General features: G+C 35.4%; 1 protein-coding gene across 3 annotated transcripts; it reads right to left on the reverse strand.

Moving 5' to 3' along the window:
• Window positions 1–1,077: 1,077 nt before the first annotated feature.
• smad10a (SMAD family member 10a) lies at window positions 1,078–24,777 on the reverse strand. 3 transcript variants are annotated; one of them, XM_026240927.1, is made up of 12 exons: window positions 24,350–24,777; window positions 21,992–22,237; window positions 17,649–17,823; window positions 17,459–17,482; window positions 16,139–16,357; window positions 15,049–15,255; window positions 13,414–13,506; window positions 13,263–13,316; window positions 12,847–13,030; window positions 11,273–11,441; window positions 10,119–10,257; window positions 1,078–8,144 (listed from the first exon to the last, which is right to left on the reverse strand). In XM_026240927.1, exons 2-12 carry the CDS (start codon window positions 22,226–22,228, stop codon window positions 7,933–7,935), a joined length of 1,713 nt encoding a protein of 570 aa, XP_026096712.1. In that variant the 5' UTR covers window positions 22,229–22,237; window positions 24,350–24,777; the 3' UTR covers window positions 1,078–7,932. The 3 variants fall into 3 exon arrangements, with proteins under 3 accessions (XP_026096712.1, XP_026096711.1, XP_026096710.1); XM_026240926.1 differs by having other exon boundaries at window positions 13,414–13,509; window positions 21,992–22,232; window positions 24,350–24,776; XM_026240925.1 differs by having other exon boundaries at window positions 13,414–13,509; window positions 24,350–24,775.

Here is a 24,777-nt window from a genome sequence, read left to right on the forward strand (position 1 = left end):
ATATATATATATATATATATATATATATATATATATACATAATATATAATATATATATAATATTATATATATATATATATATATATATATATATATATATATAATATATATATAATATTTCATTTATGTAAATCACTTTTTTAATTAATTTACATGTCTTCTCCAGCTGTTTGATTGCTTTTAATTATAAGTGAATCAATATTATTATTATTATTAAAATTGAAAAATAAATGATATACTATATTGTTTTATTTTCATATATAAATATTTACTAATTAATGCATTTCCATATCTTCTCCAGCAGTTTGATTACTCTTATTTAAAAGTGAATTATTATTATTATTATTATTATTACTATAAAAAATATATATATTCTAATTGTTTTATTTTTATATACTTAATAAAATATTAATTAATTTCCATGTCTTTTCCAGCTTTTTGATGACTTTTATTTACAAGTGAATTTATTTTTATTATTAAGACTGAAAAAGAAAATGATATGATAGTTTTATTTTTATATATCATGTTTTATTTATATAAATATTTTTTTTTTTTACTAATTAATGCATTTCCATGTCTTTTACAGCTGTTTTAGATTATTTTTATTTATAAGTAAATTTTTAATAATTAAATTGAAAAATTTAATAATTTACTAATTGTTTTCATTTCTTTATAAATCATATTTTTATATAAATATGAAATTATTAATTTCCATGTCTTCTCCAACTGTTTGATTAAGTGAATTATTGTTATTATAAAAAAACAAGGCTACATAATTATTGTTTTGTTTTTATATATCATGTTTTATTTATATGAATATGAACATTTTATAAATTAATAAATTTCCAGCGTTTCCAGGTGTTCATGATTACTGGATAAGATTTTTTTTAAAACTCGTTTTATAGAGACTGCATTTGCTTAGAATTCCTTGATTTAATATTCTATTAATTCAAGGCATCTAAAGCACTGTTTTGATATTTCTAGGTTTTCCGTGACTGCATAACCCTGTTTTTATTTACATGAATAAATACCATGTAAAAGCATAATTTGACACAAAGAAATACATCACAAAACATATCTGTATCAAAATGATTTTTTCTTCTTTTCTTTTTTTTACTTTGGTGTACAGTCAACATACAGGAGCAGAACGTCCTTTAACAATAGAATAATTATAATAACAACAAGAATTGAAGTGACAATATCAATAAAATAGTCAATTCAAATATATTCACACTGGATAACATACTGATAAATACTTGTAAGAAATAGTTTTCATATATGGAATGCTGTTGATCTGAATTCCAGTTGGGTGATTGTCATGTGACTGACACACATTATCCTCACACAATACAGTATGCGCCCATCAGTGAAAAAAAAAACACATTCTAGGCCACGTATTTTTGAGAAATGAAGTCATCCTTTGGAGTTGAACAAAAAGTATTTTCTAAATGAAAATCTAAATTACAGTGCAGAATACAGAGAAATAAAGTTACTCTACAATGGAAATAGTAACTGTACGTCTGTCACGATGACACATGGGCTTCATTGTAATATATTTTCATTTTTAAAGCAAAATAAGCTGCAAAATGACAGAGAACCATGTTATATAATTGGTGATCGGTTTAAACCAGTAAAATGTTTTGAATCATACCTGTAAGTCTATCCACTGAAGTTGCTAATGACAATTAGTCACCTGCCTATATATCTATGTTATGAATGTTTCTATCTTTAAATACAACAAATATGTTTTAACACCACTAAGGTGTGTATGGGATGTGTAATGCGAGAGCTTAAATCCATTTCACCCAAAATAACCTCATGATAGCATACAGGTTTAACGATAACTCAACACTGATTGCGTACATTGCAAAGTGCCTTTGAAATCTGTATTAAAACTACAGCTTTACTTTAATTAGCATTATGTATGTATATGTAGCATGTATCCGATGAAATACAGCACAAAGGCACTCATCGAAACAATGAGTAAACCTGACATCTCAACTGAATGTTTTATAGCAACCGTCAGTCAAGAAAACTAAAGAAAACAAGGCATTATTCTTTACCCGAAAGGCTCATAAATCTCAACGTGACCTGAGCCGATATGAACAACCCTGCAGATGAAGAGTTTGCATCTTTTGCATCTCCCAATTTACAAACATCATGTGGGGTCAAAACGAAGCCTGAAAACACTCTATGACTGTAAGACGACTGAAACATCCCTGACATACTTCATTGCTTAAAACTACAGGAACATTTCAGACCAATAGAAGGTTTGCAATGTTCATAATCAACGTGAGAATCACTGGGAAGGGCTTTTTAGTAATTGCAGAATCTATCTATGAACAAAGGAGCACAAAGGAAAGGCACAAAGATTATTACCATGGAAACACTATTTGGGACGCAGAACATCATACAAGCCTCTACTAAATAAATGAACTTAAGTTGTGACTAATCACAGATAACACTCAAACACTGAAAATAGAGAGGATGTGATTAAAGTCAACATGAAATGGCATTTGCAAAGCATTTACTCCCGTCATATTTCAACATAACATATTTCACAGCCAAATGCTGTAGTAAGTGTGTGTTCAGAAGTTTGGGGGATGGTAATATTTTGTAATGTATTTAAAATAAGTCTGCATTTCTTTAAAAAAATTTCCGTAAAACTACGGAGCCCCTATAGAGACATGCTGAATTGCTGATGGGAGGAAAAAAAAGATTTCAATGCTTTTTTAAATTTCTCTTGCTAAATTTCTGCAAATGTTTTGCGAGCAAAAGCTAAATTTATCAGGGGAACATAATAGTTTGGCGGTACAATGCAAATGTTTTGCGGGGCGAAAGCAAAGTTTCTCAGGGGAACGCAATAGTTCGGGGATGTAACGCATATGTTTTGCGAGCGAAAGCAAAGTTTCTCAGGGGAACGCAATAGTTCGGAGATATATCGCAAATGTTTTGCGAGCGAAAGCAAGGTTTCTCAGGGGAACGCAATAGTTCAGGGATATAACGCAAATGTTTTGTGAGCGAAAGCAAGGTTTCTCAGGGGAACGCAATAGTTCGGGGATATAACGCAAATGTTTTGCCAGCGAAAGCGAAGTTTTTCAGGGGAACGCAATAGTTTGGGGATATAACGCAAATGTTTTGAGAGCAAAAGCAAAGTTTATCAGGGAAACGCAATAGTTCGGGAATATAATGCAAATGTTTCTGAGTGAAAGCAAAGTTTTTCAGGGGAACTCAATAGTTTGGTGATATAACAAAATGTTTCGCGAGCGAAAGCAAAGTTTTTCAGGGGAACTCAATAGTTTGGTGATATAACAAAATGTTTCGCGAGCGAAAGCAAGGTTTCTCAGGGGAACGCAATAGTTCGGGGATATAACCCAATGGTTTGCGAGCGAAAGCAAGGTTTCTCAGGGGAACGCAATAGTTCGGGAATATAATGCAAATGTTTCTGAGTGAAAGCAAAGTTTTTCAGGGGAACTCAATAGTTTGGTGATATAACAAAATGTTTCGCGAGCGAAAGCAAAGTTTTTCAGGGGAACTCAATAGTTTGGTGATATAACAAAATGTTTCGCGAGCGAAAGCAAGGTTTCTCAGGGGAACGCAATAGTTCGGGGATATAACCCAATGGTTTGCGAGCGAAAGCAAGGTTTCTCAGGGGAACGCAATAGTTCGGGGATATAACGCAAATGTTTTGCGAGCGAATGCAAGGTTTCTCAGGGGAGCGCAATAGTTCGGGGATATAACCCAATGTTTTGCGAGCGTAAGCAAGGTTTCTCAGGGGAACGCAATAGTTCGGGGATGTAACGCAAATGTTTTGCGAGCGAAAGCAAAGTTTCTCAGGGGAGCGCAATAGTTCGGGGATATAACCCAATGTTTTGCGAGCGTAAGCAAGGTTTCTCAGGGGAACGCAATAGTTCGGGGATGTAACGCAAATGTTTTGCGAGCGAAAGCAAAGTTTCTCAGGGGAACGCAATAGTTCGGGGATATAACGCAAATGTTTTGCGAGCGAATGCAAGGTTTCTCAGGGGAGTGCAATAGTTCGGGGATATAACCCAATGTTTTGTGAGCGAAAGCAAGGTTTCTCAGGGGAACGCAATAGTTCGGGGATATAACGCAAATGTTTTGCGAGCGAAAGCAAGGTTTCTCAGGGGAACGCAATAGTTTGGGAATATAATGCAAATGTTTCTGAGTGAAAGCAAAGTTTTTCAGGGGAACACAATAGTTTGGGGATATAAAGCAAATGTGTTGCGCGCAAAAGCAAAGTTTCTCAGGGGAATGCAATGTTTAATGAGACATTGCAATTGCTCTATGAGATTGCAAATATTTTACAATAAATGGCAAATATTGTGCAAGAGACTGCAAATGTTGTGTGACAGATTGCAAACTTTTTAAGAGATCACAAATGTTTTACGAGATTGAAAATGTTGTGCAAGAGATTGCATGTGTTACGAGAGATGGCAAATTTTGGGTGTCATCACAAATATTTTGCAAGGGATTGCACATTTTACAAGAGATGGCAAATATTGTGACATTGCAAATCTTTGCAAGAAATTACAATTGTTTTACGAGAGATTGCAAATGTTTTACAAGATCACAAATATTTTGTGAGGTTGCACATTTTACGAGTTTTACGAGAGAACACAAATGTTGACCACAAATGTTTTTTCAAGGTTGCACATTTTTGCGAAAGGCTGTTGTTGTTTTTAAAAGGCAAATTTTGTGCAAGAAATTGCTATTTTTTTACAAGATCAAAATAGTTTTATTAGAGATTGCAAATGTTTTGTGAAAGAATGCATGGTTTCTTGATGGAACGCAATTCTTTTGCAAAAATATAATTTTTCCTCCCATCTTCATATTTTCTTCCATATGCCCTGTGGCTCCATAAAACAAAAATAAAAATTAAATATTTTTACAATTTAAAATAACTGTTTTCCATTAAAATATATTTGAAAATGTAAATTATTCCTGTGGTGTCAAAGCTGAATTTTCAGTCTTCATGCACAATAAGATCAGCAAGACGTGTTAAGAAAGTAAACAGGATAATTCTTGATTTCATGTTGACTTTAACATTCTATAATGAGGTTCCACTTTTACTATTAGATTTACTAAATATTTGCATTTGTACTGGATGTACATATGAAAAAAAAATGAAGGGTCTTTCAATAATGCATAATTTCCTGTAAGTCTACAGTAAAATATAGACATTTCAATTTGGGAAGCCAGCAAAACATTAATGTTCATTGTTCGAAGCCTGATGTTTAGATGTTCTACCCGTTTGCAAAAGGTCATAGTGGTATGGGGCTGAATTTTGGTCACAATCCAGACATGAGTTTCTGGATGAGATAAAAGCTAAAGCTGAGTTAGTGGTGTTGGCAAAAACCCGTTGTTTGAAATCGGTCAGTCGGTGCATCAAGAGTCTACATTCGGTTCAAGACAGGCCCTGTTTTGATTTGGTTAAAGTATGAGGTGAGCATGACGTCCAGAAAGTAGAAGATTCCAGACACATTTTGGCATAAAGAAAAATCCACTGGGTTCATGCTTGATTATCATGAGGTAATCTGGCTTCGGTGAGTTACACCACATGGCAAATGATTTGGTTACAAACACCGAACTGCTTCACAATACTAATACCACCATTTTAAAGCTGAACAATTTTTTTTCTTCTTTTTTTTGGTATGAAAATAAAAGAGCTGGAAGGCTATTGCAAGTCTAACTAATAAGATGCCTGGATAGTAAGCTGCATCATAGCTGAGTTGAGGTCCACATGTCGAGGAACACAGCACAAGCACAGAGATGATGAGCGTTTTGTTTTGACAGTGTGTCATGTTATCTGTACGGTTCAGTATGTCTCTCAGAGTCAGATTTGCATCTACATCAGTTGCTTCTTTCCAACGCTTCCTGAAGTGACCAGCGGCAAAATAGAGATGTACATTTGCTCCGAGGCATTTAGTGCTACCAAAAAAAACTTGGTTGGAGATTGAACAGTCTCTTCCTCACTTGAGCGTGTTGTGTGTATGTGTAACACCAGAGCGTAATAGAGCACAACCATATGGTTCCAGGAGTAAAAATAACATTAATTTTCTCCACAGAGATTTGAGTCAGTCTCTCTACCCAGTATTTGAACAAATCTTTTGCAATAAACTTCAAATATAGAGTATACAAACTCATTTAATTCAAAATGCATATTTTTTCTAATGCCGATCTTGTAGCTCAGAACTCTTGAATGAATGGAAAAATACTTCTGGAACCATTAGTTATTGTTGCCTTTTGTGTTATGTTCAGACATTGACCCATAAATTCTTGCAAGGACAAATTTTAAGCTTTTTCTACCAGTATTGCAAAACTATTAGGCCCTAATATTCTTAGTATAACTGCATGATGTGCAAAGCTAGAAAGGCATATGAACGATAAAGCTATTTCCCTGAACTTAATCTGCAATCAACCCTGTTGTAAACTTGCATTCATTAGTAGACCTGTAGCGCTAAGGTATTTACATCTAATCTGAACGGATGAATCTCACAAATCCCATCAGCAACATTTCCAGGTCATATTTCACCATAAAAACAAGAAAAGAAAGAAATAGAAAATGAAATTCCGTATAAACAAAAAAGCTTTTTTAAATTGTACATAATATATCTAACCTTAAGTTTTTTTTTATTATTCTTATTAATTCTTATTAATAATTATGATATATGTTGGACCTCCTTTCATTTATGCTCAATTTATCAAAACAAATATATTTTTTTTTTTAATAAAAATATACAGTAATCTATGAAAGATGATTAGGGCTAATCATAAAAAAACAAAACCATCTTGAGATTAAATTCATTATTATGCAATATTAAAGATATAGAAAAATAGGGAAAAAAGCCTAAATAAAATGTTGAGAATAAAGTCATTGTTTCCTGAAGAAAAAAAAACTAACAAAAAAGAAAACACTGAAATTAAACATTTCAAGGAAAAAGAGTCCAAATAAAATGTTGAGAATAAACACACTTGTGTAATGTTCATTTGATCTCGTTGGACAGTGTTATTTTTGCACCCTGTTAATGTACAACAATACTAAGGTGCAGAAGTATCCGTCACTAAGTATAAATATCATCTAATTACTATTTACACTTATTGCAAAGATCCTAAAGTAAAAGCTTTTTACTTCACAAACACGGACTCAAACTCAGAAACTAATCCCTTAACTTCTCAAAATCTACTGTTTATTCTCAATATTTTATTTCAAAAGAATTTTCTCAAAGTTTTTTTCTCAAACACAAACACTTTATTCTCAAAATCTAATGATTGTATTCTCAACCTTTAAAAAATACATTTACGAGTTTAATTATGCATTACAATGACTTTCATCAAAAGATGGTTTAATTTTTTTGTATTTTTGCTTGATCCACTTCTGTAGTAATCTGATAAGAATCACCTTTGCATAAACAAACTCAAAACATCTGGAAACAATTCAGTTATTGTGGCTGGAATTATTCTGAATTTTGCAGGAAAATATGCTTCATTAATTAAAAAAAAAGTCATAATTAGGGCTGCAAACGAACAGAAAATGTTAATTAAATTTCGAGAAACTTTCCAGACATTTTGTGAAATTTTGGCCGCTTTGCAACCCTAGTCATAATGCAAAAAATACTTTTAAAAAGATGTTGTTTTTTCCATTCTCTTTAAGCCTTTTTTTTTTTTTTTAGAGCAAGATATGACCTAGACATGTTTTTGCGAGATTCACCCAAAAAGAAATGCAACATTTCACTACAGAACAATAAAAAGCACTGAATATCTTTCAGAAACATGAATTTTAGAGTAGTGTTTTCTGTGGTGTTTTCACTGGGATTCTAATGACTGCACACTGTAGCAGGTAATGCGCCTCGCACGCTTACTGTCGTGAGTCCAGTATCTGTGTGGTGAGTGTTGGCTGTGTATTGTTGGCTCTCAGTTAGCTGGTCCAGGATCTGCCAGTGGCATAGTGTGCAGCACCTCGTCCAGCAGCTGCAGCGCCCGGTGCAAATGCACCTCCACCCAGCAGGGGGTGTGCTTGATGCTCTGCCGGGGGTAGTCAGGACCCCAGCCCTTCACGAAGCTCAGGCGCAGGATGCACAGCCTCCGGAGATCATCCACACCAATCCCTGCTGCTGCCGAGAGGCCTGGAATCAAACACTCCCAAAGTCAGCATACAGGACTGAAAAAGTCTATTAAAGAACTAAGTAAATCTTATAAAACTTGACAAAAGTAGTATTCTTTCCAGTAGTGTTGTCACGGTACCAAAATTTCGGTATTCGGTACTGATACCAGTGAAAATCCAAGCAAAACACAAAAATATGCTAATTAAAAATAATTAATAATAAAAATAAAACCAATGCCATTCTTTATTTTTCTTAACAATTGTTTTTAAAGTTTTTCTACAAGTAATATAATTATGAAAAACAGTAAACAAGTCTTTTAATTAATGAAATTTAAACATTTTATTTTTTGGTATATAAAGGGGATTTGCTATTAAAATTTAAACATGGAAGAAATATTGTGTGATTTATTTCTTTAAAAAATAAAGTTTTATGAATTTTTTTCAACAGTAGTAGCAGTATCACATACATTCTAGTAAATAATAGTATTTCTAGCATAATGCCTTTATGTAAAAACGAACTTTTATTTTGACGGGTTGCCTTGAATACCTTTAAATTGACACTGGTTTTACTCAAATGAAATGGTAAAATGCTTGTGAAGTGACTCAGAACAGTTCTGGTGATGTTGTTTATGTATTTATGTCCTCGTTCAGATGGCAGATGCTGAAATTACTGCAAGCGTCACGCTCGTAACTTTTTTTAGTACCGACTTGTTACCGAAGTACCGGGTCTTAGGACAACACTACTTTCCAGTATTGACTTATTTCCTGTTGAAACAGGAAGTCAGATGGATTTGATGACCTCAAAGCTAACAAACAAAGGCCATGTACACTATAAAGTTTCAGAAAAAAAACTATCAGTTACCTTGGACTCTTTATTGCCTCGTTTCCTTATCACACATTTTAGTAATCAGCAAAATTAAATATGAAAGCTTAAACATTCATCCTGAGAAAAACGCTTTGAAATCTGTTCATTTTACAAAATATGCTACATGTTTTGATCAAAACTTTTTCTAATCTTGAAAAAACGCATGGTTAGAAACGTCTCCAGGTTCCATATTTGGTAGTTATTTTGTAACAGATTTTAATATTGTGACAGAAATGTATTAATTTGTGCCAGGAAAAAGCATTAAAAAGTTTAATAGATTTTGGGTGTCACCCGGTGGCTATTTTTGGTAAAATGTCTGAACAAAATCTCACAGGAACATCAATTGTTTTAATGTCAACTTCAAATTTGGAACATAATTTATTTAGACACATGGCTTTGATTTTATAGCCATTTTAGATTCTAAAATATTTTGTGAAATATATATTTTATATATGTACAGTATATTTTCTTTACAGTAAACTTATTTACACTTAAATTTTTGTTTTAATGCTTTCACTTCAATAATAATATGCTAATTGTTCTTTAAATAATTATTTCAAAAGAGACAACCATTTTCTTGCTAATGCATTGATTGTATGTTTGGCAAACTTCTTCACAGAGCACGTTCTTGAAGGATGTTTACTTATTATAAGCAATGATTATTTAACATCTTCGGGATTGTTGTTTGGGCTCAAGTATAAAGCGACCCAGTTTATCGAGTTAACAGATGTGCAGGTTGAGATATTTTGGTATGTGGCGTATTTCCAAGATTTGGATTCAAGTTTATCATGAGCTTGTTCTTATTTGCTCGTTTGGTTCGACGGAGATCTGCAAACACTAATAAGCTGAAATGTACCACGGCACGGAACGAACAACACAACACAGATATGTGTTTAAATACATCATGAACACCTAGTTGTCCAGTTTGGTTCAGTTTTCAGAAGTAATATCAGTTGTAGAATGCAGTTGTCACTCTTATAAATTACTGAACCAGTACAGAACAGTATTATGTGTGTACTGAACAGAATTAAGCACTTAAAGGTGAAATTACAACCAAATTTAACTGCAATGTGTATGTGTGAGTCCCAAAACCCTCGTTCTGACTTCACAGTGAATACAGCAGACACTCACTGACTGCAGGAGCGATTCCACCAACACTTCCTGGTCCTGGGATATTCCCAGCCACCGCTGCGGCCTGTGCTGCCGCTGCCGCCTGCGCCGTGGCCGCCTGCTGCTGCATCTGCCTGTGGCACTGCCTGAGGTCAAAGACCTGCAGAAACCAAACAACACTCACAGACAATGACAAACACAGACCTCGCTGCCGTGTCCTAAAACAACGGCTGACAAGAAGTCATTTGGACAGGCTTAAAAACAAGTCAAGCTCTGGATCAAGCAAATCTAATGTGACAGGAAGCAAAAATACACACAGAGCTTTCAAGTGCGTAAAGGTCTTCACTGCTCATCGAGGTTGATATTATAAGGGTCATAATAGGATAACTTTTCCTTGATTTTTTTTTTTTTTTAGATATAAGTAATTATAATAGCATGACTGCACTATCATGTACTATGAAAACATACTAGGGTGAATTCATTAAACACTGCAGCACAAAGCGGCATTTCAAAAGGAAAATAAGGAATTTAGTTTAAATATATCTATGATTTATTAAAAGTTTTAAAGGGGTGGTTGATTGCGATTTCACTTTTTTAACATTAGCTAGTGTGTGCTGTTGCTTTTTGAGCATAAACAGTATCTGCAAAGTTACGAAGCTGGAAGTTCAGTGCAAACGGAGATATCGTCTTGTACAAAAACGGCTGGTAGGGACTACAACAAGTTACTTCTTGGGTTTGTGATGATTATTGGCCGATCTATCGGTGCATTTCTATAAATTACTATTAACCATAAATTAAATATATTTATTTATTCTTCATTTGGAAAGTGATTTAAACAAGCGTTTTTAAATGTGTGTATTTAATTTTTTTTATATACTTTTTTTTTGTGATTTATTAACAATAAGTTTTTTTTATAACAAGTAAAATGTAGATAAAATACAATAAAATACGCACATTTTAACTTTTATCAAAGATAAAAGACTTTTTCAAAAATATAGCCTTCATCTAATTCCTAGCCTAGTTTTCTACAGAAGTCGATGCTATTTGACTGGCACTATAAACGTTGCATAATTTCCTCCCATAAATAATTTTTTTAAATATGATGAACCCCTTAAATGCATTATTTCTGAAGTCTACAATCTGCATGGGTTTAAAGCAAAGCTGGTATCTTTTACCTTTATGTAGGCCCCTGGGTAGATTTTATGCACCGCATCACCTGGCGCTCGTCCTGCTTCTCTGTCCAGGTAATAACTCTGCACAAAGACGGCATGATCGCTCATGCAGCGCATCCATACGTCCCCCTCTCCTCGACACTCCAGCTGCACTCCTTTACCAATGTGCAACCTGCAGACAGAGACACAACACAACTGGAGAATCAGTGACTGAATCTGCACTGCCTTTACAACATTTCTCCTTCCGTCAGATAGTAATGTAACACAAATAAACACATGCCACCAAGTGTCATAACCAAAGCCAGATGTGCCTTTAATGTCTTACAGTCCACTTCATCAGTTTGTTAAAGCCAGCTTTTCCTGGCTGTTATTCTCACATAATCTGTTGTTTATTATTGTTCATCACAGTGTCAATCTGGCACAGTAACGTGTGTTAAAGCAAACATAAAACCTGTGAAATTCATTTAAACACAAATAAACAAATATAACAAATATAACGCCTCTATAGGGCCTGGAAAATATAGCTTGATATATTTCAGCCTTTTGATGATTTTCATCATCGCAATATTTAATGGTAAAAAGTATATATATATATATATATATATATATATATATATATATATATATATATATATATATATACTTTTTAATCTTTACAGATTTTAGTAGTCAGTATCATTTTAGCATGATTCACTTATTAATATTTTGAATGAGCTTTTGCTTCAGCTTTTTTTTATGTAATTTAAAAACAATTTAGGTTCTAGTCATTTTGTGATTTTGTGAAGTCATTTCTATTAGCTTCAATAACGTTATTATTTTCAATTAGTTGCGAATGTAACAATTCTAATTTTTAGGTTTTAAATCTTATATTCATATTTTATTTTATTTTAGCTGTATAAAAAAAAACTGTTAGTAATTTAACATATTCTAAATTATCCAGTGTTGTTATTGTCAGGTAAAACTAAAACTATTTATTTAATTGATTTCAATAAAGCTGAAATAAAATCTCAATATTAAATGAAAAAAATAAAGCTTAAAACATTGAATGAAAATAAGAAATGTTGCTTTGGATGTAACTGAAATGTTAAATAACCAAAATAACGAAAATTAATACAAATGACAAAAGTACTTAAAATTACTAAAACGTAAACTAGAAAAACGTCAAAAATGTAAAAATATAAGCTGATTCAAAACATCATTAAATTAATAAAATACTATAATTGTGTATAAAATAACACTGAAATAACACTTATTTCTCCTCCTTGCTCTAAAAATGTCTTTCTTCAACAGTTTGAAACTTTCTACATCTGCACCAAGAATCATTTTTGTCTGATGCCCTTAAAACTCTCATTTTAGCGCCTTCATTCAAGCTGTGATAAAAGAAGAAATATGAAACAAGTCTACTGGCATTGGTATTTAAAACTTAACAGCTGAATAAAAACAAGATTACAATCATTGTCATACACACAATGTTGGTTTTACATCTACTGAGTAAATGGTGGATGGCTCTGATAAGCACACAGAGGTGTATTTGGCAGGAACAGTTGTGTGACTGCGGCACACACACACACACATACCTGGCGCGCTCGCTGGCGTCTGTGCGGTGCACGTTACTGAGCTGACCCAGGCAGAAGCGGTCGCCTCCTGAGGGGTCCACATACCCGTCAATCGTCACCACCGGACAGCTGGACAGCACTTTAAACATCTCCCCCACCTGCACATCCATCTCGAAGTATGAGATGGAGCACCAAAACTCGGGACCTGTGGATGCAGCGCACACTGAGAGCATGAGCAGACACTAAAATACATATTTACCATATTATGTGACTATTTCATTTTTTTGTTGGAAGTCTCTCATCTTCACAAAAGCTGCGTTTATTTAAAAACAGTACTATTGTGACATTTTATCACAATTTAAAGTAGCTGTTTTCGATTGTTATCTATTTTAAAATGCAATTTATTCCTGCAGTGTAAAGTTGAATTTTTTATAGACCTGGATGGTTGGAGACTGGAGGGGGGAAAGACGCTGAACTGTGATGTTGAGACCCTGACAGAGAAAGAAATAATAATGGATTAATTCAGTTCTATTAAGAATAATGGTATATTTGCATACATGTTTGTAGCAATGTTTAAGGCGAACATACAGAAGTGTGGGTGATGGAGAGGAGGCTGGTGACCGCGTCCGTTTTGCTGGGGTCCTACAGGAGTGTAGGAGGCTGTGCTGCTGCCTGTCCAGGCTGCTGCAGCAATTTAAGATTAGAAATGTTTAGTGTATGAAGCAATGAAAGTATCATAACAGCTAAACAGGCATGACATGACAGGTTTCCAGTGACAAGTATTTTATCTTTCAACACTGAAAGAGGAAATGCATGCCAAACATGCCCAAACCATGGCCAATAAATGTCATGTTAGATATACAGCTTTGAGGAGTGCAGTCAATGAGATTTCACTGTGGGCGGGGCTACAGAAACAGAAACCAAGATGTTATTATTAACTAATACTAAAATTATTTAGTATTATTAAAAGTTTTCATTAATTTAAATAAAGCTGAAGTAAAATCATAAATGTCGATGAAACTATCCTTGGCAACTAACTGAAACTAAATAAATGCTGACGTACTAAAATTACTAACACTAGAACAAAAAAAAACAAAAAAATCGAGCTAAAGAAAAATATTAAGTAATAATAAAATAACAATTTTTTCAAAAACACAAAACAAAATTACTAAAATGTAAACTAAATTTAAATATGAAAACTGTAGCCTACATTTAAAAAAAATCAAAGTTATAAAAATATACTTTAATGATACATTAAAATAAAATAATCATGATAACAACAATAATAATAACTGACAGAAACAGGTTTTATTTATCAAATAATACAATAGCATAAAAAAAAACTCTTAAATAACTGATTACTTCAGGGTTACTACTACAGTTTTTTGCAAAATACAAAAGTTTTATTAAATGATAAACTTCACATTGAAAAAATTTTAAGAAAAGAGATGAGTCAAAATTATCATTTATAATATTAATATAAAAACAATTATAAATTAATTAATTATTTTATTAAAAAACATAAAAATATCTTAGTGTCTTAATTATTTAGATTTGTATAATGATTTAGGATTAGCTTATTGTCGATCCACCAGTTCGAGTGTTTTGATTTTCACATTGGTCTGAACAAAAACAGCAGAAGGGCTTATTAAAAATGCACATTCTTTCTGAACCACAGAAATACAGCAGCAGCACAGCAGCTGAATTTGTGAGCATCCCAGTGCCCTCCTCCCTTTGAAGGGCAGGGCCATTGAAGTGTGTTCTTTTTAGGGGTGCAGGGCATTACTTTCCCCTACCCCTCCGTTTCGCGCATTCACGTGAAGGGGTAGGGGTGTCTCGATTCTCTTTTGGTTGGAGGGGTAGGGGAAAGGGGAAGGGCCTGATAGCTCTTCAAATGATTGTTCGGGACCACACTTCAAACGAAGGGGTATGAATGGAAACATGGCTGCTACAGCAAACAAAAAGACACATAAATGTAAGCTTTTTTGGCATAAATAAAGATTTGAACGTAAAGTAATCATTTGTTTTATGTTACATTCAATTGTGTGTTCATATTAACGGTCATGTTACTCGCTTATATTTGCTAACGTCATATCATTACAGACTGCATGATAGTGCCACAGCATATGTCTGATCAGGGCGATAACTGCCGTAGACATTGATTTAGTCACAGGATTTATCACTAATCGTGTTGTGATTGTTTAGGTGATGGTGAATACTCACTGTGAAAGGAGCCTTGCGTCTGGGAGTGTTTGGAGCTGTTGTAGCCGTTCTGGTTGGGTGGAGGCTGGGGTGGGCCGGGGGTCTGTGGGGGTCCATGTGTGGGGGTGGAGGGGGGAGGTGTAGGGGTCATGACTTGACCCTGAGGAGACGCAATCTGAAGTAAGCCTTCACCATGACCTCCCTGCATCGGCATCATAGAGCCAGAAGCTGAAAGACGACATTGGAATTACAACTAAGCCTGTCACAACTGCTTGATTAAATTCAAGTGCTCGATTAAAAAAAAAATCCTCGATTGCATTTTGCATCGCGTCGCGTAATCTGCAAATAACCTGAAGTAGCGCATTTCACAGACGAGAATCCATGGAAATCATTATTATTCCAGGGCTCCATGTTATATTAAACCCATTTTAAAATCACACATCAATTCACAAACGCTGCGATTCAATTAAATAAACATGTGAGGCCGGGTTCGATATATGCGCTTTAATCATTTACATGCGCGTAGATTATATACGTGTGTCTCAGAGCGGCTCCGTTCACAGTAAATGCTACTCCACACAAACTTCTAATTATTAATTTACATGCGTAGAGCATCTCAAACTCCATCTCTACATATATCTGAGAGTGTGAGTTATTATAAAGTTTATCTGAAAAACAATGTGCACCATTTCATCAGATTAGTATGGTTAATCATTTATAAACCTACGCAAACAGGAGAACACATCAATATCTTAATCAAAATGTTAACTGTTCATCGCAATTTCTAAAATAAAACCCTCACGTTTTGATGTCCACATATTCAAGTAATTACAGTGGTTGTAGCATTTCTTCCTAAAAGTAATGGAAAAATATTAAATATTAAGTGGAAAATTGAAAGAAATTTTGTATAGTCAATATTAAACAAGAATAAGATCTTAATGCTATATGTATTTAAAGTAATTTTGAACGTATTTTTCGCTTAGGTCTTTTTTATACCACAAAAAATGTTAGTATAATTATCCGATTACCAGGAAAGAATAATCGACTGATTACTCGATTACAATTAATTACATCAGCTATGAGTGGTGTGTGTCCAGCGGTCAGCTCTTACCGGTGGGGGAGAGGGGTATGTTGGAGTAAAGGGTGACCGCTGGGGGCGCTCGGCTGGGCTCTGAAGGCAGCTGTAGAGGAGGCAGTGGCTGGCCGTAGTGGTCCGGAGGAGGGAGTTTCATCGCCCCCTGGTGGTCCTGCTGAGGAGGCAGTCCCGGGGGGACGTCCATCTGGATGCAGTCGTGGCTGTACTCTTCCTTTATCAGTCTGCCAGTGGGACCTAGATACCAGCCAGAAGACCAACTTTAATCATTTTACTGAATCCGTTCATTTAAAAATAGATAAATAAAAAATACATCGTAAAAATATTATACAAAAAAAAAAAAGTCGAATCAGAGAATCATTTTTGAACCTGGGAGGAATGGCAGTCTTTTGTATAAAAAAACTTAAAATAACACTGTTTATCTTCATTTAATCACAATTTCGTAACTTTATCTGTTCATTAATAAAGATTTCAATAAATGAGATGTAGATGAGAGAACGTATGAAAAAATTAATGCAAAAAAGAGTTTGAAATAATTACATTTTTAATCATCATATTTCTTGAAAAGCAGGAAACGAGATCAGCATATTAAAATGATTTCTGAAGTATTTCATCCAGCTTTGTATCACAGAAATGAATTTCATTTTAAAATATTTATTTAACAGTAACAGTTATTTAAAGGAGCTATGTGGAGGTGTTTACTTAAAAAATGTACATGTATGAGCCAACCATGATGTAAAAAAACTTGCCTCTATCAGTCTGTAGGCTCAATTGTGTGTGGAGGAGTCGGGCCCGAATTGGCGCGAAAATTCACAAAATGTGACGTCATGCGCGTTCTCATCTACTTGGGCTTACAACCGTACGGCACGCCAGCCATTATATTAAGCAGCGGCAATAGTGTTTTCAGATGGACTCTGCGGATGGAAAGAAGCGACCAGCCTCCAGCACAATTCAGACACCCATGGACACTCCTCGAAGTAAAAAAAAGAGCATGCTCCTCTGTGCACTGAGAACGAGCATGAGACTGGCTGAAGTTCCTCTAACGGCCAATGGTGTCAGTAACGGTTAAAAATTTCAGAACCTACGGAGTGCTCCTTTAAAATTGTGATAATATTTAAAAAAATTACTGTTTTACTGTGTTTATGATTAAATAAATGCAGCCTTGGTGAGCATAAGAGACTTAATTAAAACTAAAATCATATTATTCCAAACATTTGAACCGTAGAGTGTGTGTGTGTGTGTGTGTGTGTGTGTGTGTGTGTGTGTATATATATATATATATATATATATATATATATATTTATATATATATATATATATATATGATTCTTTTCTTACCTGTGTTTTGAAGACTGAGACCAACTTGAGATGAGAGGGGAAAAAAAGACAAATAGAAAAACATTTCACAATATGTTTTGCTGCACTGATAAGAAAGCAAGAGACACTATTCTTCCAGACACAGGAAGTGCTGCACACAGCTCAGTAATGTCTCGGTTCATGCTGTTGAATGAAAGGACAGCAGACTCACCGATGCCTGGTGACACCACTCTCTCATAATGGTAAGGGTTCACACAGACATTATCGTATTTGAGGTCAAATGCGTACTGGCAGAACTTCACATGCTTGAGCTCGTTCTTGTGAAGGTCGGGCCAGCGCCACAACCGCGCATAGATTACATGAGGAAAACCTTTCCGACCGGCAACCTGCGGGAAGAACACATGACAAGAGAAGAAAGAGGATGACTCATACTGAAGGAAAAATAATCATGTGCCAAGCATTAATATTAAAACTTTATTAGTGGTTTAAATATTTCTCACAGCTAAACACAGTTCAATTCAGGTAATTTTCTAAATTACTGACAAAACGATGCAGCCCTACACCTTGATAGTGGGTCATAATTTGGTTTGATTTGATTATTTTGGTACATTATATATATATATATATATATATATATATATATATATATATATATATATATATATATATATACATATATATACACATATATATATATATATATATATATATATATAATTATAATCTATTACTAAATTATTAGATCACAACAGTGTTATTTTACTATTATTTATATACTACTAATTATAGTTTATTAAATTAATAATAAACTATAATAAATTATAGTATTTTATATTTATATTTTTGGGCTTATGTCTTATTATTATTTTTTTTTTCCGTTTATATATTTTATTGTTGTATATATTTATATGAATGAATTTCAGCTATTATTACATTTATTTCTACTTTTCTTACATTTCCCATCAAATATTTATATTTTATTTCAGCCTTCTTTCAATAACTTACAAAGCTAAATTTCAAAGCTAGTTTTAGTTAACAATAATATTCCATTTAATGTATTGTAATTATGCATTTAGATATTTTAATCATATTAGAATATTTAAACTTTGTATATGCATTTTAAAAATCACAAATAAAAAATAAAAAACAGTTTTATATAATGCCATTCTGGTTGTCCATCGATTCCTCACACTCCTCAGCAAAGGCGTAGTTTTAAATGTAACTTTTGGCCTGTATGTCTATTAACGGATGGGAACTGAGATCAAAGTCCTGCTAAAGACGCACAAAATGACCCAAACGTTTGAACACAGCAGGTAGTGACAGGACTGCAGTAGTATGACAAAAGAGCGTCACATGATCCTGAACGCACGCGGAGCACAAGGTCTTGCGTTGAGTTTGAGAGGGCATCACAGCTGCAGGACGTGTGTGTGATATGATAATCCTCTGTAGATTAACACTAGAGGCACAGGGATACATCCAGCTGTCAGTGTCATTTATGCACACACAGACACTAATGTGCTGGGGCTGCTAACCTAAAGTCCCAGGGTTCAAACCCACTCAAATCAGGTGGACATCTCCTTTACATTATACAACTGCAGAAAATAACGCTGAAGTTGTTGTCTTTGAGCTTTTCTTTGTCTTTATAAAACCTACATATTAAAACACATCTGACAAACGCTGGATGAATAATATATCAAACATCTAACTCAAAAACCATGAACTAGTGATTTTACTGTGGTTTTGGGATGTTGTTGCTTTACAGAGCGGCTTAACTTAGAGATATGTATCGGGAGGGAAAATCCACAGTATTCCTTATCCATTAATAGTATGAAACATCTTAATAAATATTAAAATCAAAACCAGAAAGAGCCCAGAAAAAGGCCTTAATGTGGGAAAATCTGTGTAAAACATGCCCTTAAAATTTAGTGCAGTGTAAAAAAGTAGTACACTGTAAAATAAAATACAGTATCATATAATATAGTATTTGTAAAATATTGAATAATGTAACATTTTCAGATACTTTGTTGCATGTTAATTGCAATTAAATGAAAACATAGTTTTACTTTACATTAAATGCAATTAGCTGAATATTAGTTAATTAGGATCTTTATATGAAATTTCATAATTACTTCTATTGGCTTTGAAATACTGTTAAAAATTGAATAACATGCCACAGTTAAAATTATAATCAAGTACTTTCCGTGTGCTTTAGTATGTTAGTCAACACATCACAACAGGCGTTTTATATCATCTGCATCTACATTTTTTTAATATCCTTAATATTTGAAGTACACTTAAAGATAGTAAAGATACATACTTGGTGCCAGGTGTATTTTACAATAGTAACGTCATGTCTCTGTTTCTCCATGCTCTCTCTGTCTATGATAAGCTCAGTAAAGGTGACACATCATGTCTTCACTCAGTATTTCAGCTTTACTGCACCAGATCCTCTGTTACTGCACATTCATGGCTTTTTTCACTTGTGTTGCCTGGATATCATCACATCTCGTGTGTAAAGAATAGCATGTACCATCTACCAGCAGCCCATCTACACAGAGGAAAAAATAGACGGCCTTAAGTTAACCCGGCCCCTTTCCTGTGTTTTAGACAAAACAACCTTCCCAGCCTGTCCTCCACCCCTCCCTCTAAATCTGCTTGTACCAGAGGGTGGAGAAACTGTGCAGACGCCGTCCTTCTCCATATAAACCACCACTTTTACTTTGAGGTTGTTGAGGTTTACAGTCAAAGGCCTTGGCTGTCAATCATCTCGTGTCCATGCAGACCGATGCTCCAGGAGGGAAGCTGTCAGGATTGGCTGAAGCTGCGGCTAGATTGGTCTCCATCTGAAAGCCGTAGGTTCAGATGTGTGTGGTGTGGATGCGATGAGCGCCGGGCCTCAAAGAAACACCCAATCACTACGTTTATTCAACGGACAATGCCTTGATTATTTACATTGTCTAGCTTTATTTATCGCAGGATTCCCAAATAGATTAGAGGAAACACAATTGTGTGAACAATGCAGGAAAACACACTTTCCAAGGTTATTTTAGACTGGGGAAAGGGAGTTTATAGAGTGGCTGACCGATATGAGTTTTTAAAAGGGAGATGCCAAAGCCGATATCTAGAGAGCAGGACAGACGGTGAATTTCTACAATCTTTTTTGTATTTTCTAGGCTTGGGGAAAATCTGTGGTTTGGATTAAAACATGGTAGATGTGGTTACTACTTAATCTATTAATTATAACTTGCATTAGCCATCGATATAAGTTATTTGAGTGGTTTTATGGAGGTCGGTGTGCTGCTGATGAACAATATAATAAAATACACTATCGTTTAAAACGTTTGGGGTCAGTAAGACGTTTTTGAAAGAAATTAATAGAATATAAAATACTGATTTATATTTCAAATAAACGCTGTTCTTTTCAACCTTCTATTCATCAAAGAAAACTAAAAACAAGGCTTTGAAGTCAGTTCAAGGAACGAAAACAACATTTTGACAGGAACATAACCAGAAACAGAAACGAAATCAAAATGAATATTTCCGAACAGAGACGGTTATTTGAAACGGCCATTAACTAGTTAATCGTTTTGTTAATTTTGCAATCAACCAATCATGAATTCAAATGTGATGTTGACGCATCAAATGAGTGACATCTTGCACCTGTGCATTATCAAAATAAAATACTGTTAATGAAACAAACTATTGGTCCATAGTTCAAATAGAACATTATTATTTTAAACGGTAATAATATTTCAGAATATTACTCTTTATGTTGTCTTTTGCTCAAATAAATGCAGCCTTGTTGAGAAACGTCTTTCAAAAATATACAAATATTCTACCAACCCCAACCTTTTGAAGATATTAATGTACTGTATATATAATGCAATTTCTTAACACTAAATTAGATGGGAATTAAAGGGTTTATTTTACACATTGTTTACTCAGAAAACAGAATCAATCTGCCACAGCTTGCAACAAATTCTAAATCGTATTTATTTGTTTGCATGAAAGTTTCATTCATGTAACATCTTTCGAAAAGGAATCACGACCTAAATGTTGCTATCGCCACAAAATATTGGATTTCTTTAAAGTCTGAAACAATCCAAGGGTTTGTTTATATTAATGCTATATTTACTCAAATCTCTGAAAACAAAAACAATCGTGCATTATGCATTGAGAGCACTCTTGGTAGATCTGACACTACCTATTCTCTCTCGTACAATACTGGACATGGTTACTGCACAATAATCCCAAAACCAAATAATCGACTTTGACCAATCTATCAGTCGACATCCTCACCGAACAGGTCCCATGAAACCCTTTAAACACATTTACCGTTGCGTCATGTCCAATCAAACCTTCACATTGACAGAATGACACCCTAAAACAGCAATCCGGTGCCTGTCTGAAGAAGCCATCTAACACAAAGTAAAGCAGACAAGAAAAAAGCCAACCAGAAATGACTCATCCATTCAGCATTAAAAAAATTGGAGGGATTCCTGTAATTCACTGCATTAAAGCAAATGAACGTGAGTTACTGTAAGCGTGGTTCACCTGCAGGCGTCCGTCCAGCGTCCTCTGGATGGTCACGCACTTGCTGGGATGGACTCCGTTGGTGGTGATGGCGGTGATGAGGGAGTCCAGCTCGTCCTTCTTCTCCTTCAGTTTCTTGACCAGGCTCTCGATGGCACGCTTGGCGAAGCCCTCGTTTTCGCCACCCTGCCTGTGGCACATGAGGCTGTGCACGATGCTGAGGCAGGCGTCATTACTGTTGGGAGGGTTCACGGACATCCTGCTGCTCTGACAGATGGGAAAACAGAACAGCAGCATCAACACACGACTCTTACACGCTGCATCTAGTGTGCCAACACACTGTCAGGGCTGTAGTAATGCTTCATGGACATCAGTGGTAGTTTCCTAATAGTGTATATTTACTGGCATTAAAGGAGATGTGTGCTACAAATAATTCATATTTCCAAACTGGTTTCCCAAGCACTCACCAGCTCTGTCGGACATGGTTTGGTCAAACAGGTTTCATTGATTAAGGCGAGGGTGTTATTTTGGAGCAGATACATTTAGATGGTAGACCAGTTGAATATGGAGCAGTAGCTATACAATTTACACTGCCTACTGTTTGCTTAATATGGATTTCACAAACAGTAGGCAAACCTGATGGCATCCAGTTTTTAGATTGCAAATAGACTGTTTGGTTATTTAAAAAAAATGTAAGTCTTTCGTCGTTCGATCAAATAATGAGGAAAAAAATGGGAATGGAAGTGGAGTGCATTGGCGTGTGCTTTTGTAAAATTACAGGACATTGTAATAGACCATCTTCTTCATGTATACAGAAAAACTGCTTGTTTGCACAGCACTAATACTGCAGAAATAGTAAATGGTTGTAGATTGGTATGCAATTGCAAATTGTTTTTAAAAAAAGCCAAAAAGCAATAAAACAGACAGGAAAAGGACGGCAAACAAATGGCTTTATTCTGCCTTCAAGTGCACCTGGGAAACTCGTCTCGTGCTCCCAAGTCAGGGACACGTTATTATGAATTTGCATTTATGTCACAAAGCCTGAACAAAACAAAACAGATGTGAACAACATAAGGTCCAATAAGTACATCCGAATTCACAATGATAACACAATTAAAATACAGCATGTCAAATTTAAGAGACTTGCTACATTTTTCAGTAGTCACTGCAGAATTCGATTTTCTGCCCTCATAAATATGGCTTACGATGATGAACATTTCTGACTTAACCTGAAGGCCACATACTCACAGTTTTCCATGCACAATGAACTGATATAGGGAGAAAAAAAATTTAACTTCATAAGCTGTAAGTGACTGAGTTGGTTTGAACAGCTGTGATGAATTAGTATTTGTGTTCTAGAAGAAGCAGAACTTCTCGCTGCTGTGATGAAAACCCCTGTGATCTTTGCATGAGATGCTGCAGGTGCGAAAGAGCAGGATTTCTAGAGCGCAGTGGTAACTGAGAGCTGGCGACGGATCCTGACACTTCAGATCTCTGAGCATCATCAGCTCTAATCTGTGAGGAGCGTCTCTGAGACTCAGCGATGCCCTCCATGTGTGCACAAGTGGCCCTTGAGGCAGAGCACCAGAGAAACAACTGTACATTAAGACAATATACATATGCAATGCCATCAGAAGGAGTATCTGATAATATTTGAGAAAGAGGGTTCTTTTTGGTTTTTTTCTCAGTGACACACTCATGCATTATTCCTCCCTTGTTATCTGGGGTGTATTACTCGGTTATTTCATCATATATAGTACAGTGTATTTGACTAAAGCATGGCAGCCTGATTCAAAAGGACATTCAGATCCAACCCCAGCTTTAGACATCTCACAGTACGACGAAGCCACAAGCTTTAAGGTCATTAACAGGTTTAACACGCACTATTGCATGAAATAACAATGATATTAGGCCTAATTTAGAAGAAAGCCCTAATACCTTACCCAATAGGATAATACTGCAGCTCATATAATGCCATGCAAAGTTACAGACAAACTGTTGACTGCTCTGCAGGCAAACAAACGCATAATCGGTCACATGACGTCATCGAGTCCGTCGTCTAAAGACTTCACGAGCTCCCGCTGGACACGAGAGATGCAAACCGAGCACGCATTCCGACTAAATCAAGGCGAAGTGATGAATGAACACAAGAGGGGGGACATGCCAGGTTTTCGAGGCTCGCTATACAGTTACGGAATATTTCAAAGCTCAGACAAGGGTAAAGATGAGCTATTACGACACGGCCAGGCACACCTTCGGCGTAACATGCTTTTTGGCGAGCGAAATGTATCGCTGAATCCGCTCGGTTTCTTACACGAATGGTGCACCGTTGCATTTAAAATTTTATAAGAAAAAAACACACACAAAAAAAATACTCACACATCGGTCGTATTGTTGCAGAATAGCGAAAAGCTGTCTTCTGGACAAGGACGGAGAGGTAGGAATCCGCGCCCCCTTCCCCCTCCAACATCTAATCTGAGTGTATGGGAGTCGATAGCGGACTATCAGGCTCTTCGTCTCCGTCCGCGCATCCTGACCGCTCGCTACAATAACAAAAGCGGGGAGACATTGTGCGCTGAGCGTCTCGCCCGGCTCCAGCCAATAGGAGAGCGAGTCTCAAAAGAACGGCGGCGCTCAGCCAATCAGGACGCGGCTCTCACGGCTGGGCCCCCGGGCCGAGGTCTGTCTGGGTCGCGTCTGGACTGACATATCGGCGCGACTGTTTTTTTAAGGTGGCGCCGCTGAGATTGCTCCGCCTCGTATCGGCTCACCCCGCCCCGTTCATCCCTCCTCAGTTTCCATCGATG

This window comes from Carassius auratus, linkage group LG44F (genome assembly GCF_003368295.1).
Source record: "Carassius auratus strain Wakin linkage group LG44F, ASM336829v1, whole genome shotgun sequence".
Taxonomy (NCBI): domain Eukaryota; kingdom Metazoa; phylum Chordata; class Actinopteri; order Cypriniformes; family Cyprinidae; genus Carassius; species Carassius auratus.

What these genes read in the sequence shown, in the direction of transcription:
- smad10a (XM_026240926.1), bottom strand. Translation starts at nt 22,228, where the DNA reads ATGTCCGTGAACCCTCCCAACAGTAATGACGCCTGCCTCAGCATCGTG. An exon ending in TCTCAGTCTTCAAAACACAG is followed by an intron (nt 16,358 to 17,458) that starts GTAAGAAAAGAA and finishes GCTGGTATCTAG; the next exon opens with GTCCCACTGGCAGACTGATA. An exon ending in CATACCCCTCTCCCCCACCG is followed by an intron (nt 15,256 to 16,138) that starts GTAAGAGCTGAC and finishes GTCGTCTTTCAG; the next exon opens with CTTCTGGCTCTATGATGCCG.